The sequence below is a fragment of the Strigops habroptila genome, chromosome 4 (assembly GCF_004027225.2).
Source record: "Strigops habroptila isolate Jane chromosome 4, bStrHab1.2.pri, whole genome shotgun sequence".
Taxonomy (NCBI): domain Eukaryota; kingdom Metazoa; phylum Chordata; class Aves; order Psittaciformes; family Psittacidae; genus Strigops; species Strigops habroptila.
The window spans coordinates 78217976-78230640 of NC_046358.1; the positions used below are offsets into that span (position 1 = coordinate 78217976).

General features: G+C 40.5%; 1 protein-coding gene across 4 annotated transcripts in view; it reads left to right on the forward strand.

Moving 5' to 3' along the window:
• EEF2K (eukaryotic elongation factor 2 kinase) overlaps positions 1-12665 on the forward strand; it is a 32137-nt gene that overhangs the window by 15954 nt on the left and 3518 nt on the right. For 3 of the 4 annotated variants that reach the window (XM_030483558.1, XM_030483560.1, XM_030483559.1), the window contains 12 exons: positions 207-378; positions 2209-2358; positions 3858-3990; positions 4852-4979; positions 5575-5776; positions 6055-6122; positions 6847-6924; positions 7713-7775; positions 8684-8818; positions 10032-10220; positions 10621-10745; positions 12003-12181. In XM_030483558.1, the coding sequence (XP_030339418.1) occupies positions 207-378; positions 2209-2358; positions 3858-3990; positions 4852-4979; positions 5575-5776; positions 6055-6122; positions 6847-6924; positions 7713-7775; positions 8684-8818; positions 10032-10220; positions 10621-10745; positions 12003-12181 (1622 nt within the window). The other variant, XM_030483561.1, reaches the window with a different exon arrangement.

Below are 12665 nucleotides of genomic sequence, written 5' to 3' on the forward strand. Positions count from 1 at the left end.
ACTTCGGCACATCCCAGCCATTCGTATGTGATGTTGCTTTTCTCCTTGCCCCCTACCCATGCTGCATTTTGCAGCTAGAATATCTGGTAAATGGCTGAGGGTAATGGTGATCCTAGGGCCTGGCTCTGTCCATGCAGGCAAAGAAATGAGAAAGAGGAATGAAAATTCTTGGTTTACCTTTCACCAACGATTGATTTGCCTTTCAGGAAAAAGCTGTCCAACTTCTTACACACTCAGAACTGGAAAGGTGCCTATAACTATGTTGCCAAGCAATACATAGAGAGTGTGGACAGGGATGTGTATTTCGAGGATGTCCGACTTCAGATGGAAGCAAAACTCTGGGGAGAAGAGTACAACCGGCACAAGCCACCGAAACAGGTACACTCAAAGTTCTTGCTAAGCAAAAGATGCAGTCTTGCTCTCCTGTTAGATTAGTTTTCAAGTGAATATAGAGGGAATTACTTGTTTGCATTCCATTAAATTTAATTGTTTAGACAGATTCTTCTGCCCTACTGTGTTTTCCATTAAATAATAGCTGATTTTTAATGAAGTAAATACAGAAATTGCTTTATGTTTCCAGGATGAGGGGCTGTGTGTTTGTGAATGTCTGACTGTTCTCATCTGTTGACTGAAGAGACCCAAATAAAATGGTGTTTGTATTGCTCTTTTAGATATTTGCCCAGCTGCTTTTGCGATAACCAGAGATGTCACAGAATTTATTGCCAGCAGCAGTCTCAGCAAGCACTTAACTGTTAGTGCTCCAAGAACGTAGACTCTTAAATCTTGTAAACCTATCTGAACACCTAAACTAGCATTGATTTTTTTTTTTTTAAGATCTGGAAACCTAAATGACTTTATGATGCTATTCAAATACAGATTTCTGAGGAGTGGTCAGTAATTTTCCAAAAAATGAAGATACTGTGGCTTTGCTTCTTTCAGCTGTCTTGGTGACAACAGAAGCACATTGTGTTAAGTGCAAAGCATGAAGATGTATGTGTAGATGGAATGTCAGACTAGGCTCATGGTATCTAGAGAAGTTCCCATCCTCTGTGCTAGGGATGTGCATAAACACATAGGATTCAAGGAGAGGTGGTTCTGCTGCTTCACTGAGTGAATTTCTGGTTCTGGAGTCCATGCTAAACATTATGTACAGCCAGCATAGCTTTGTCCTTTTCCATGGTAGTAGGTTGGATAGCTGCTGGTCAAAGCTACCATTGCATCCTGGACAAAAACACCTCCAGCAGCAATCAGCTTGTTAAAAACAAAGAAACTAAAGTGCAGGGATGAAGGGCTGCAACTGTCACTCCCAGCCAGTAGCTCCTCTTAGTGGAGTATGTCATGGTGTATATCAATCAAGTGTCAAGTCCCTTTAATCCACAGCTGGTACTGACTGTCTGAGTGTAACTATGACCTCAAGTAAGTGGAAGAGGCAGCTTGAAGGCTGCTGTACATGCACTGTGGTATCTTGATACCTGCTCTTGGCTCTGCCACTGACTGTGTGTGACATGTGACAAGATGCTTGGGTCAAGAAGAATACATCAGTGTGGGGGCCTTAACAACTTAATACCCAAAATGAGTGTTTTTGTGAAGTATGTGCATTGCTCCCTATATGAGGGTTAGTTAATAATTATCTGTCTCACAACAGCAAGGTGAGGTATAGAGTGAAGTGTACGGAGAGGACTGTAGAAATCTAGAAGTTTTAAATGCCATGTTGGAAAAGATGTAAATGAAATTGTTGAGAGTTTCGATGGTTTCTCCCTTAGGAATGTGTCTGGGACAGAGGAGGGAGGTGTGAGGCAGGATACAGAAGTGCCTGAATGGTAGATGTCTTCAGTCCTTCTCTGAAAAGGCATTTCTTCAACTTGTGCAGTAGTTACTGTATGTTCTACTCTCTGGGTACAGACTCTTTGCAGGTACTCCTAAGGTACCCACAAAAATAAAATGGAAAGCCAACACTTAGTAAGAATTTTTGGGCAGGATGTGTTGCAGAAGTGAGATGTTTTGAAGTCACTTTTAATTTATGGAATCCCTCCAATAACCTAAGCAGCACAGGACTCTTGCCCCACTCCCTTATATGTCTGATAAACAGACAGATCTTTGCAATTGTTCAGCTCCTTTCACTGGGAAAGTTTTCACAGCTGGAGGATTCACACACACATTGATCTGCAGACAGTATTCTATTAGTCATTGTCTTCTTTCCCTCCCCAGGTGGATATAGTACAGATGTGTATTATCGAAATGAAGAACAGACCTGGAAAGCCTCTGTTTCACCTGGAACATTACATCGAGGGCAAATACATCAAATACAACTCAAATTCTGGATTTGTGCGAGATGACAACATTCGTCTTACCCCGCAAGTGAGGCTTTAATGCTTTCTAGAGAGTCTGCTGCAGGGAATTGCTTGGCTCCATCTAGAGGCCTTGCATTGCTGCCAGGAAAGGAAACTGCAGGCTTGCCAGTACAATGCCAGATTATTTTCTCTTTTTGCACTATGTCTGCCCCTTATATGGGGCCTGCTCTTTCAAATGCCAAGTGCTGCTTCATTGCATTTCAGTGTCTGTTGATTTTAGTTGAGTTGAACATGGTTAATACTCTTCGGGAACCTTAAGCTCTTTGGCTCTACTTATAATTGCAGGAATCAACGTATTTCAGACTCTCTTCAAACTAAGGCGGGGAGAGAGACCTGTCATGTACTATGTACTAAATAGTTTTCTGGTGCCTCATGTAATATGCAAAAGGAGGTGGCAGATATCCAACTCGTATAAATAAAAAGTCTAGTCTATTTGCATATAGAATCTGTTTTGTTGGGTTTTTTTTTTTTTTCATCTACAATCTCTGAATAGGTGAATCTGAGATTGCATATGGAAATAAAAGTACAGATTTCAAGTGCTTCTTGGATCTTATGAAAGAACTTCACTGGTGAATGAATGCAAAGTGGTCAGCATAGCTGAGTGTTTTACTGGGGCTTGAAGGGTATTTGTTGTGATGCTTAATGTAAGCAGAGAGTTTATGTTCTGGGCTGTCTTTTGTACATTGAATCAGTGCTATGCTTTCACAGGTTGGGAACAAAATGTTCCATGGGATTTGCTGCAGTTAAAATGTTTGTCTGTCACCACCAGTCACCTCCCCCAGTCTTGGCAGCACTTTTTTGGAGGCCTTCCCAGAAGATTCCTAATGTCTCAGCTTTATGCCAAAGAGAAGGGCTTTTTATACCTGACTCTTGAAATGCTGCATTTAAAGAGTACAAATGTGCATTTCATTATCTGATATACAAATGTAGAGCCAGATCAGCTGTTCAGGGGACCTCCAAGAGGGCATAGCAGGGGAAGGAGAACATGTGGGGATGCTCAGTGTTCTGGTTTTGTTTGTTGGATTTTTTTTCCTCTCAAAATGTGGCAGAGCTTTGCCTGTTGGCAGGAGGAAGTAGAGTGCCAGGGCTGCAGAGCTTGGAGGTCCACAGGCACAGCCAGGATGTTTATGCAGAAGTTATTCTGCACTTGCTTCAGAGCCTACTATTGTTCTCTCTGCCAGGCAGCTCCCCACTTAAGGTGAAGGCTGTAGCGGAAAACAGAATCTCAGGAAGGAGGAATACAGCTATCTCCTCTCCCCTACATGTTCCCACTGCTGCTTTTCACCCTAACTCTTTTAGCCCATCGTCCAGGTGGGCACAGGTTGGAGAAGCAATCTACTACAGGCTTTTAGTCTGTCATTGCTTTCGTCGTGATTTTTATACCAGTTATATTTCACTAATACAGTTATCAGACCTCTTTGCCCATTTGTAAGCAGTCAATAGGTGTTGCTGTTTTCAGTAGTTCAAAGGAGAGTTTTCTCAGGTGTCTTCTATGGTTCTTCCCAGGCCTTTAGTCACTTCACCTTTGAGCGCTCAGGACACCAACTCATTATTGTTGACATCCAGGGAGTTGGAGATCTTTACACGGACCCTCAGATCCATACAGAGAACGGTACAGATTTTGGAGATGGCAACCTAGGTAAAATCAATAATCCTGTTTCACATGCTCATGGATGCTTATTTTCTCTTCCTAGCTGTCTGCTCAGTAGCCACCACATGGCTGAGTGAGCAGGCTGCCTTGAGGGTCTTGTAAACAGCTGGGGAAAGTCTTCTGTAAGGAATCCCTGAACAGGGCAACTGTCATGCAAGGGCAGATTTAAAATGGGAGCTGATCTTGGCTCAGGTCTCTTGGCCTGCTCGTAAACAAAACGAGTAATGAAATTAAGTAGCTTCCTACAGTGTGAGAGCAATAATCATGACCTTTAATTTTGTGGAGAAGTAAGCCTTACATATTTTTAAAGCTTCAAATATCCATACATGAAGTTGTTCATAGGAAACAGCAAGTTTTTTAAGCAGGATCAAATTTAGGCATGTTTCTCAATGATGCAGCCAAATTAATATTATATCGTAGAATCATAGAATGGTTGTGTTTGGAAAGGACCTTAAGATCATCTAGTCCAACCCGCCTGCCATGGGCAGGTGACACCACGTCACCCAAGGCCCTGTCCAACTGGCCTTAAACACTGCCAGAGATGGAGCATTTACCACTTCTTTGGGCAACCTGTTCCAGTGCCTCACCACCCTATATCCTGTGCACACATAGCTTTTGAAGATGCTGCAGACTTCCTTTGACCCTTCTCAGAGAGAGTGAAAAGCCTTTACAGGTGTTAAAATAAAATGGAAGTGGGTTGAGCTGTTGTGCTACAAAGCACTTTCTCTCTTTCTTTCTCTTTTGACTTTTTAGAAAATGCTTTGGGACTTCAAGCTTTTAAATACATAAACCATTGTGTAAATTTCAAGTAAAACCTTTCTTAACTTCTGTTTCTTCTTAATGCTGTAGGTGTTCGAGGTATGGCCTTGTTCTTCCATTCTCATTCCTGCAACAAGATCTGCAAAAGTATGGGGCTTGCACCATTTGATCTTTCATCCAAAGAGAAAGATGCCTTGGATTGTAGTAAAAAATTGCTTGTAAGTGCTTGATGCAAAAAGTGTAGCTAAGCAGTATAACTGGTTTATTCTAACTTTAAAGGCACTGTAAATAAAACTGAAATGTGCTATTTACATGGCGAATAAAACTACTTTAATCACTAATGTTGCAGTTTAAAGCTGTCTTATCCATACTTGTCTCTGAATTAATGCTGTAGCTTTAATTAATAGGAAACCTTGTAACACACGTAATTTAGGACCAAGTATATCTTTGAATGTGGAAATCATTAGAAAGTTGCCACAAACCTAATTTGGGGAGAATAAAAGGAACAGAACTGTTTGTCTTTAATTGATCTCAGTTTCAACTGGTATCAGTGGAAATGGCACTTGATTAAATGCTTTGAATGGCATTCAGTCCTAAACAGAACTCTCTTTAACAGTGCCAGGACTTGGTATTTTGTTCCAGTGTAGAACTTCTCAAAGCAAATAATTATGTATAAATAACTATTTATACATGTGTGTATTTATATGCCCTCTTTTGTAGAGGACTCCTACTAAACATTTATGTTGTCTTATGTGGCATACTTAGAATATAGAGAAAGCATCCTTCATGAGACTTTCTTGTTATTTTGCCAAGGAATCTGCTCAAACAATTCTCCGTGGCACAGAGGAAAAATGTGGCAGCAGCCGGGTGAGGACACTCTCTGGTAGCCGACCCCCTCTGCTCTTCCGCCTGTCAGAGAACTCTGGAGATGAAAGCATGAGCGATGTAGCATTTGACTCTCTGCCCTGCTCTCCTTCCTCAGCAACCCCTCACAGCCAAAAGATGGACATGCTTAGTGAGTGAGCCTCATACATAATTTCCTTGGTGGGTTCCTGAATGTTTGGCAGTGACTTGTTTTGGTTTATTGGTTTTAATAACAACAGCATGTGGTGTTTAGTCCAGAATACTTGTCTCTAGCATTCCTCTTTGAGCAGAAATAAAACTAAAAGTACTTCTGTGTAGATAATTAATGCACAGATGCTTCTGTGAAAAGACTGCAGTAAAATGATGGTGTCCAGAGTTTTCTCCTCAAGCATGTTATTCTTACAATAAGAAACACGTTTTTCTTCCTAGGTTGGCCTGTGTTCAATGAAGTAGATAACTTTGTTCACAAAGACTATGATCAGCTTGATAACCAAAGGGTGAGTATCTTTCCAACAGAGAATGAGATTGCAGTTCCTCAATGAATGTGTCTTTAAAGGACTGCTTGAAGGCTTTGTTCTCTTAGAGCACATAAAGGTGCTCTGCCTGCTTTCGGTGCTGCAGGTCACGTTATCTGCATTTGCTGTTTCTAGTAAAGGAAGAACGTTTTATTTTGAAATAGTACTCATTATTTTTTTCCCTCCAGGTATTTATTTACAGCTCATGTATTTTGGCAGATAATTAAAGTGTCTGTTCCCCTGCCAGCATCTTGTGTCTTTGGCACTTGTGCCAAAGCTAAACAGAATCCCCATTGATTAGGTATCTGCAAATATGGGTACTGTGGGATACTAGGGAACCTCACTGCAGTAAGTTTGCAATGGGAATTTTCCAACACTAGAGCCTTAGTACCACAGGCTGTCAGTTATTGTTTTATCTTTTAACTGGCTGCCACTGAAGACTGAAAACTATATGAAGTGGACTCTTCATTTGATAAAGTATGTGAGTCCTTGATTTTTTTTCTATGTTTCTAAGAACACAGAATTGGCAGTACCTTCCGGGCCATTAAGTCCTGTTCTGCCTGTCAGAGGTAGGGCACCATACAATCATCCAGTATATCCTTCCAACATATTGAACCAGCTGCAGGTTTTCTCTGGGAAATGTCAAGCTGAGATCCTTGCAAAGGGTAGTGCTAATGCTGTGATGTTTTGTTCTGTTTTTCTGTAGGATTCTGAAAATGGTGGAGACAGTGGATATCCCAGTGAAAAGAGAAGTGAGTTAGAAGATCTGGATCATAGAGAGAGGGTAAGAACCTGACTCTGGGTTTAGCAGAGTTCGGCCTGTTCATACTTGAATTGTTTCCATATAAGAATCTAATTTTTTTATTCTTCTTGACCTAAACTTTGTAAAAAAAGGAAACAATTGCAAAGAAATTCCCACATGTTCCGAAATTACTTATCTTGAGAATGTTAGTGATACTGTAACAGGAAAAAGACTATTTGTAATGAGGAGACATTCCATTTGATTGCATATTGTTGTGAGGTTAAGTGTTCTGTATTGCATTTGAGAAATGTAACCAGGTTCTTGTCATGTCGAATCCATGAATACGTTCTGTATTCAGACTCTTGTACCCTCTCTACTTTCTGTGACTTTATATGGCTTTAGATATTACAGAACTTAATGTTGCTGTCAGTTAATAACGTGCAGCTTTAGAATTCCTGTGGGTTACTCCTTTAAAATACAAACTTTTTAAGTAAATGCTTTTTGACCTGAAGTTCTTAACCACATCTTTAATTAGAAGATAGGAAAGAGAATGCTGCTTCCAAAGATACCACCCTTTTGTCGGCTTTGAAGCAGGAAGATGTTTGTCATGGGATACCCAGTTTCCGGGATTGAAAACTCTGTGTGCCGTATTCATTACCATTTCAGTATGTTTCTTTGTATGTTGTGATATAACTGAGAGGAAAGGATCCAGTGGAAGCTATTTTGGTCATTGACACTGTAAATTTTGCTGGATAGGAATAGTCTAGAGGGATAAGTGGCACACATCAGTTGCTGCAAATTAAATGATGCAAATCTTTACATTAATGTAGGGCCATTCAAACAACAACCGAAGACATGAATCTGATGAAGACAGTTTGGGAAGTTCTGCAAGGGTAAATAAAGCAGAAATGTTCATAGACTATGAGTTTGCCACTCTGCTTGTCCTTTTTTCCACTGCCATCTAACTTCACATCACTAATTCAGATGTGATTTTTCCTTCCTTTTCAGCTACATAATGTTTATTAATATTAACTTACCACTGTGTTATTTCCTTTTTTTGTCTTTTATTTTCCAGTTAAAGAAGTACTATTATAAACCAATTGTCACCTCTGTAACTGATCCCTGACGTAAATTAGTGATTATGCATAGATTTATCACTTAAAAAAAAAATTATAGTTGTATGGGGGGGGTGTTTCTGCCTAACTAGATTATATTTCCTTTCTGCACTTTATTTTTGGAACTGTATCCCCTACATGGTTGGATGATGCTTTAAAAACGTGCAGTGTTTGAGAGACATGACCGTAGCTCTCTCCACTGTGTATCTATCTCAGCTAGGGAAAACCAGACCTTCTTGTGTGTTTTTACGAAGTAACTGCTTCTGTGATAGTTTCTGTGGCTATAAACTTAAATAACTCTATTAAACCCTATGGGTTTAAATGTTTTGTGCGTGGATAACCTCAGTGCTTGCAATATGACTGTTTTGGGTGTTTATTTTTGTAAGTACCTTTTTTCTCATTCAGAACTTAAAGATCATGCTTTGCTTCATTACTGTCATTTATGGAAGATGGTTGATGTAGAAACTACATCAGCCTTTACTCAGGCTTTACTCTGGGGTTTTTTTTAATGAAGAATAGTAAACATTTTCAGCTACTAACATGACTTTTGAAAGCCATGTCTTAAATTAGAGTATTTATTAATAAGTAACAACATTAATGGCAGCTTTGATTTCTGGATGGTAATCCATTTGAATAGTATGGAAATTTTAATTAGGGGTAGAAATAATAGTATGTTCCTATTTCAGATCAGCGTGGAGAAATTGAATCTGTACAACTCTAGAAGAGTCCACATCCACAGACCATCCTGTGTTGCTCAAGAAATTCAGAGGCTCAATGCCCTAGAACTTGAAAAGAAAATTGGGAAGTCCGTCCTTGGGAAGGTAGGATGGGTCTAGTAATCCTGTTCTTTCCAACTGGAAAGAAACATTTTGTATTTGTTATTTACATGGAGGTGTTGCCCTGCATGAACTATTTGTGCAGGTGAAAACAAATAAGATGCCTATAGCTTTCTGACACCTAATCATATTTTTATAAGGGACATCTAAGCCTAGGAACTTAGGCTTCCATCTACTTTTGGACTTACAACATCTGGGCTCCTTTGGGAAGGACCCTGCTGTTGGTTCGTCTGCATTTCCCAAGCCATCACTCAGAGAAAATACATGGGATATGCATGACCCACATACTTGCAAGTAGGCAGGGCTGGGCTCCTGAAAAAAGGCAGCATGGACCAACTCTTTTTTTTACTCCAGGCTATCCCAGAAAATGCAAATGTGAATTAAGTTTGGGTTTATTTATGGGCTTAAGCCCACACTCAAAATACACAATGTGGATCTTCCTGAACATCCTGAGAGCCTTAGATGTTCTCAAAACTTTTGGTTTGAGAAGAAACCTGCCTTTCCTTAAGGAGGGAAGATTAAAAAACAACAACTCAAAATCCCATAGTATGTTTGCAATGAAATCCTGCCCCACTGACAATAAAGACTTCAGTGTTATGAGGACTTTTCCCTGGATAACCTTGATTTTCTATGCCTCAGGTCAATTCCTTTCTTATGATGGCCCTTGCTGTACATAAAGCCTGTGATCTACATTCGCTGCCATTTGCCCTGCTGTCTGGTGTGTCAGGCAGTTGCAGGCTGGGTTCCTTTAACTACGACTCCCTCCTAAAGGTCTCCAAATCCAAGTAGATATGCTGGGGTATGCCACTGAGATCTGGTGTTCTGGTGTGGCAACCTGCTGGGATGCTGTTTAGGGCACACTGATCTGGGAAGATGTTGTGACAGCTACTGTCTTGCTGAATTAGGTCTTTTTTCTCTTAGCAGTTAAATTTATAAAGCTGTATGTGTCTAATCTTATAGAACGGGAGAAGCAGCTGCACTGCATATAATCATGACTTTGCCTGTTTAATCTGTTCAGGCACAAGTCAGACTCCAAGTCTGCGTGTTATCATGCTAGCCCTCTGCTCAGTCCGAGGTACATGATTAGCTTTAAGTAGTCACCTCAGAGAAGTATTTTTGTACAAGAGTATGGGCACAGGGCTCCTGAAGAATCAGATCTATAATTAATACTTGTTTCTCCTGTACAATTGTGTTCTAGGTTCATTTGGCCATGGTTCGCTATCATGAAGCTGGGCGTTTCTGTGAGAAAGACAAGGAATGGGATCGGGAGTCAGCCCTGTTTCACCTGGAGCATGCTGCAGACTGCGGGGAGCTGGAAGCCATTGTTGGGTTAGGACTTATGTGTGCTCAGCTGCCACATCACATTCTTTCTGAGGTCACTCTAGAGGTAAACAGAAAGATCAGGGAAAATGCCAAATGCAGAATTGTGGTCCATTGTAAAAGTAACGTAACAATAGCAAGAAGTGGAGACAAAACAATATCCACAGTTAGGTATTCTGTAGCCTCTTCAGAGAAAATAGATGATGTTGTAATTAAGGACTTGGGCAAAGCAGCAAAAAAATGCTGCCTGTTTTTCCTTTTGCCAGCAGATTACTGCATACCTTTGGGAAGTTTCTGAAGTGATCTTTACTATTCAACTTTGGTTTCTTTTGGCTGGGCCTCTTTCTCAGGCATACTAAACACTTGCAGCCATTACTGACTTGGAGAAACTGCATTTAGTGTCAGAGGAAGGAAGAGGTAGTTTTACTTAGAAACATGCATTTTAAAGGTTTTGTTTGTTTTGCTAGGACACAAAGGAAAACAGGAATAAAGGATTTGATTACTTGCTGAGAGCAGCAGAAGCTGGAGACCGACCTTCCATGATTCTGGTAGCAAGAGCATATGATACCGGTGTAAATCTTGGTTCAGACAGGTACTGTGCATGACTGAGTAACTTAACTTGGTGGAAGCTCCACTGAGGAGGGAGGGCAATGGGAGAAGCACTTGCTGCGTGTCTTTCATTCACGTAAAGAACTGTTATGTCATAAGTAATGCTGTGAAGTAGTGTGTTGGAGTTACTTCAAACTTGAATTACCCAGGTGTGAATAAGGTACTGTGTGTATTTGAAAATCCTGGGATCAGTGTTAAAAAACGAACACAGGAGTTCTTTTGGAGATGTAGTACCCTAAAAGTAAGTTAAAAGTGTTTACAATTGCCATGTGTCCTCCTTCATGATTTTTTGAAAGCACTTTTTTTTGCTGTGAAGGAAGCTGTGGGACAGGAGAAATAGGCGCAGTTGTAAAGTGGCTATAGATGAGGCGCAGTCAGATGAATGAAGTATCTGTCACAGTTGTAGTCTTCTGCTGCTGCTCATAATAGAAGTAGGAATGGAAATTTCACAGGAACATGGTCTTAATGCTGAAGATATTACTGTTAATTAAGGATGATCCTAAGTTTTAAGAAGTTTGAAAATGCTTTTACCTCATTAAGTCGCTCTTGGTTTGGCCAGCGCTACCTTGACAGGAGCAGTACTGTGACTGTGAGAACTAGATTGTGATTTCCCAAAAGGCTTACACAGTATATTGGACTGATAATTTATTTTGTTTTAGCATTTTAGATGAGTTTCTAAAAGTGGACATGTATTAATTTTGTTAATTAATGATGGTGATGATAATGATTTTTCTGCTTTTGTAGTGTAGCTTGTCTTTGTTATTTACATGAGTGTTCTGGTTGGCATAACAGTGAAACTCTTGCCAATGGTGAAATTTAAAATGACATTAAGCTTCTCATTGAAGTGCACTGAGCATTCTCAATATGGAATTGCAGGTTTTAAAATATTTATGAAACAAGACTCTCTGCAACTTCAGATTGTTTCTAAATCAGTTATCTTCACAAATATAAATGCCAGACCAAAACCATACAACTAGTAATGAAGCTCTGATGGGAGTTCAGCGAAGCACTTCAGTTTGACACTTTCTTCTTTGTAATTACTGCATATAGTGGCCCCAGCCTTGTTTTGATATAGTGACCTGATGCTCCTGTGCAGTTAGTGAGCCTGCATGAGAATATTTGTATTCTTGGAGAGCTTCAAGGCTCTGAGAAGTTAGTGCAAAATTGAATTTTGAATCTCCAGTGCAAAGTACATTTGTTTCCTACAGTAACCATCTTCAAAATGTATTTTTAACTTCAGAGTACAGGATTGGAAGGAGGCGCTGTACTGGTACAATGCTGCGCTGAACATGACTGACTATGATGAGGGAGGTGAATATGATGGCACTCAAGATGAGCCCCGGTATCTGCTCCTGGCCAGAGAAGCAGAGATGTTAATGACAGGAGGGTTTCACCTCAATAAGGATCCACAGAGATCAGGTGAGGCCCCATTTTGTTTCTGTAATCAGTAATCCTGCTTTTCCTTCCCTTTTCCCCCAGCATGTACCCCAAAAATACATTAACTGCTTCAGCTGTTAGAAAACATATTGAGGATCAGTATCCTCAGATGTGTGGCTGAAGCTATAATGATGCTGGGTGATGCAAGGCTGGAAAGAGATCTTGCTGGTGATAGTAGTAGGTGGTGCCAGGTCCAAACCTGTGACACACTGAGTCACTAGCAAGCAGCCTTCACTCTGTGTCAGGCCACTCAACTGCAGATTGCTGCTTGTATTTTGAGTTACACCCATGACTCGCAGGCCCTGCACAACATTGGTTTAGTTGTTGTGTAATCTACATGTCAGGTATCTAAGTCTTAGAGTCGTCTTGGGGGATCCTACAGGCCAGTCATATTTCCAATCCTTCCAAATGCATTGAAGAGCCATCAGCAGCTGCTCATATAAGAAAAGCCAGATTCCCAGGTGAC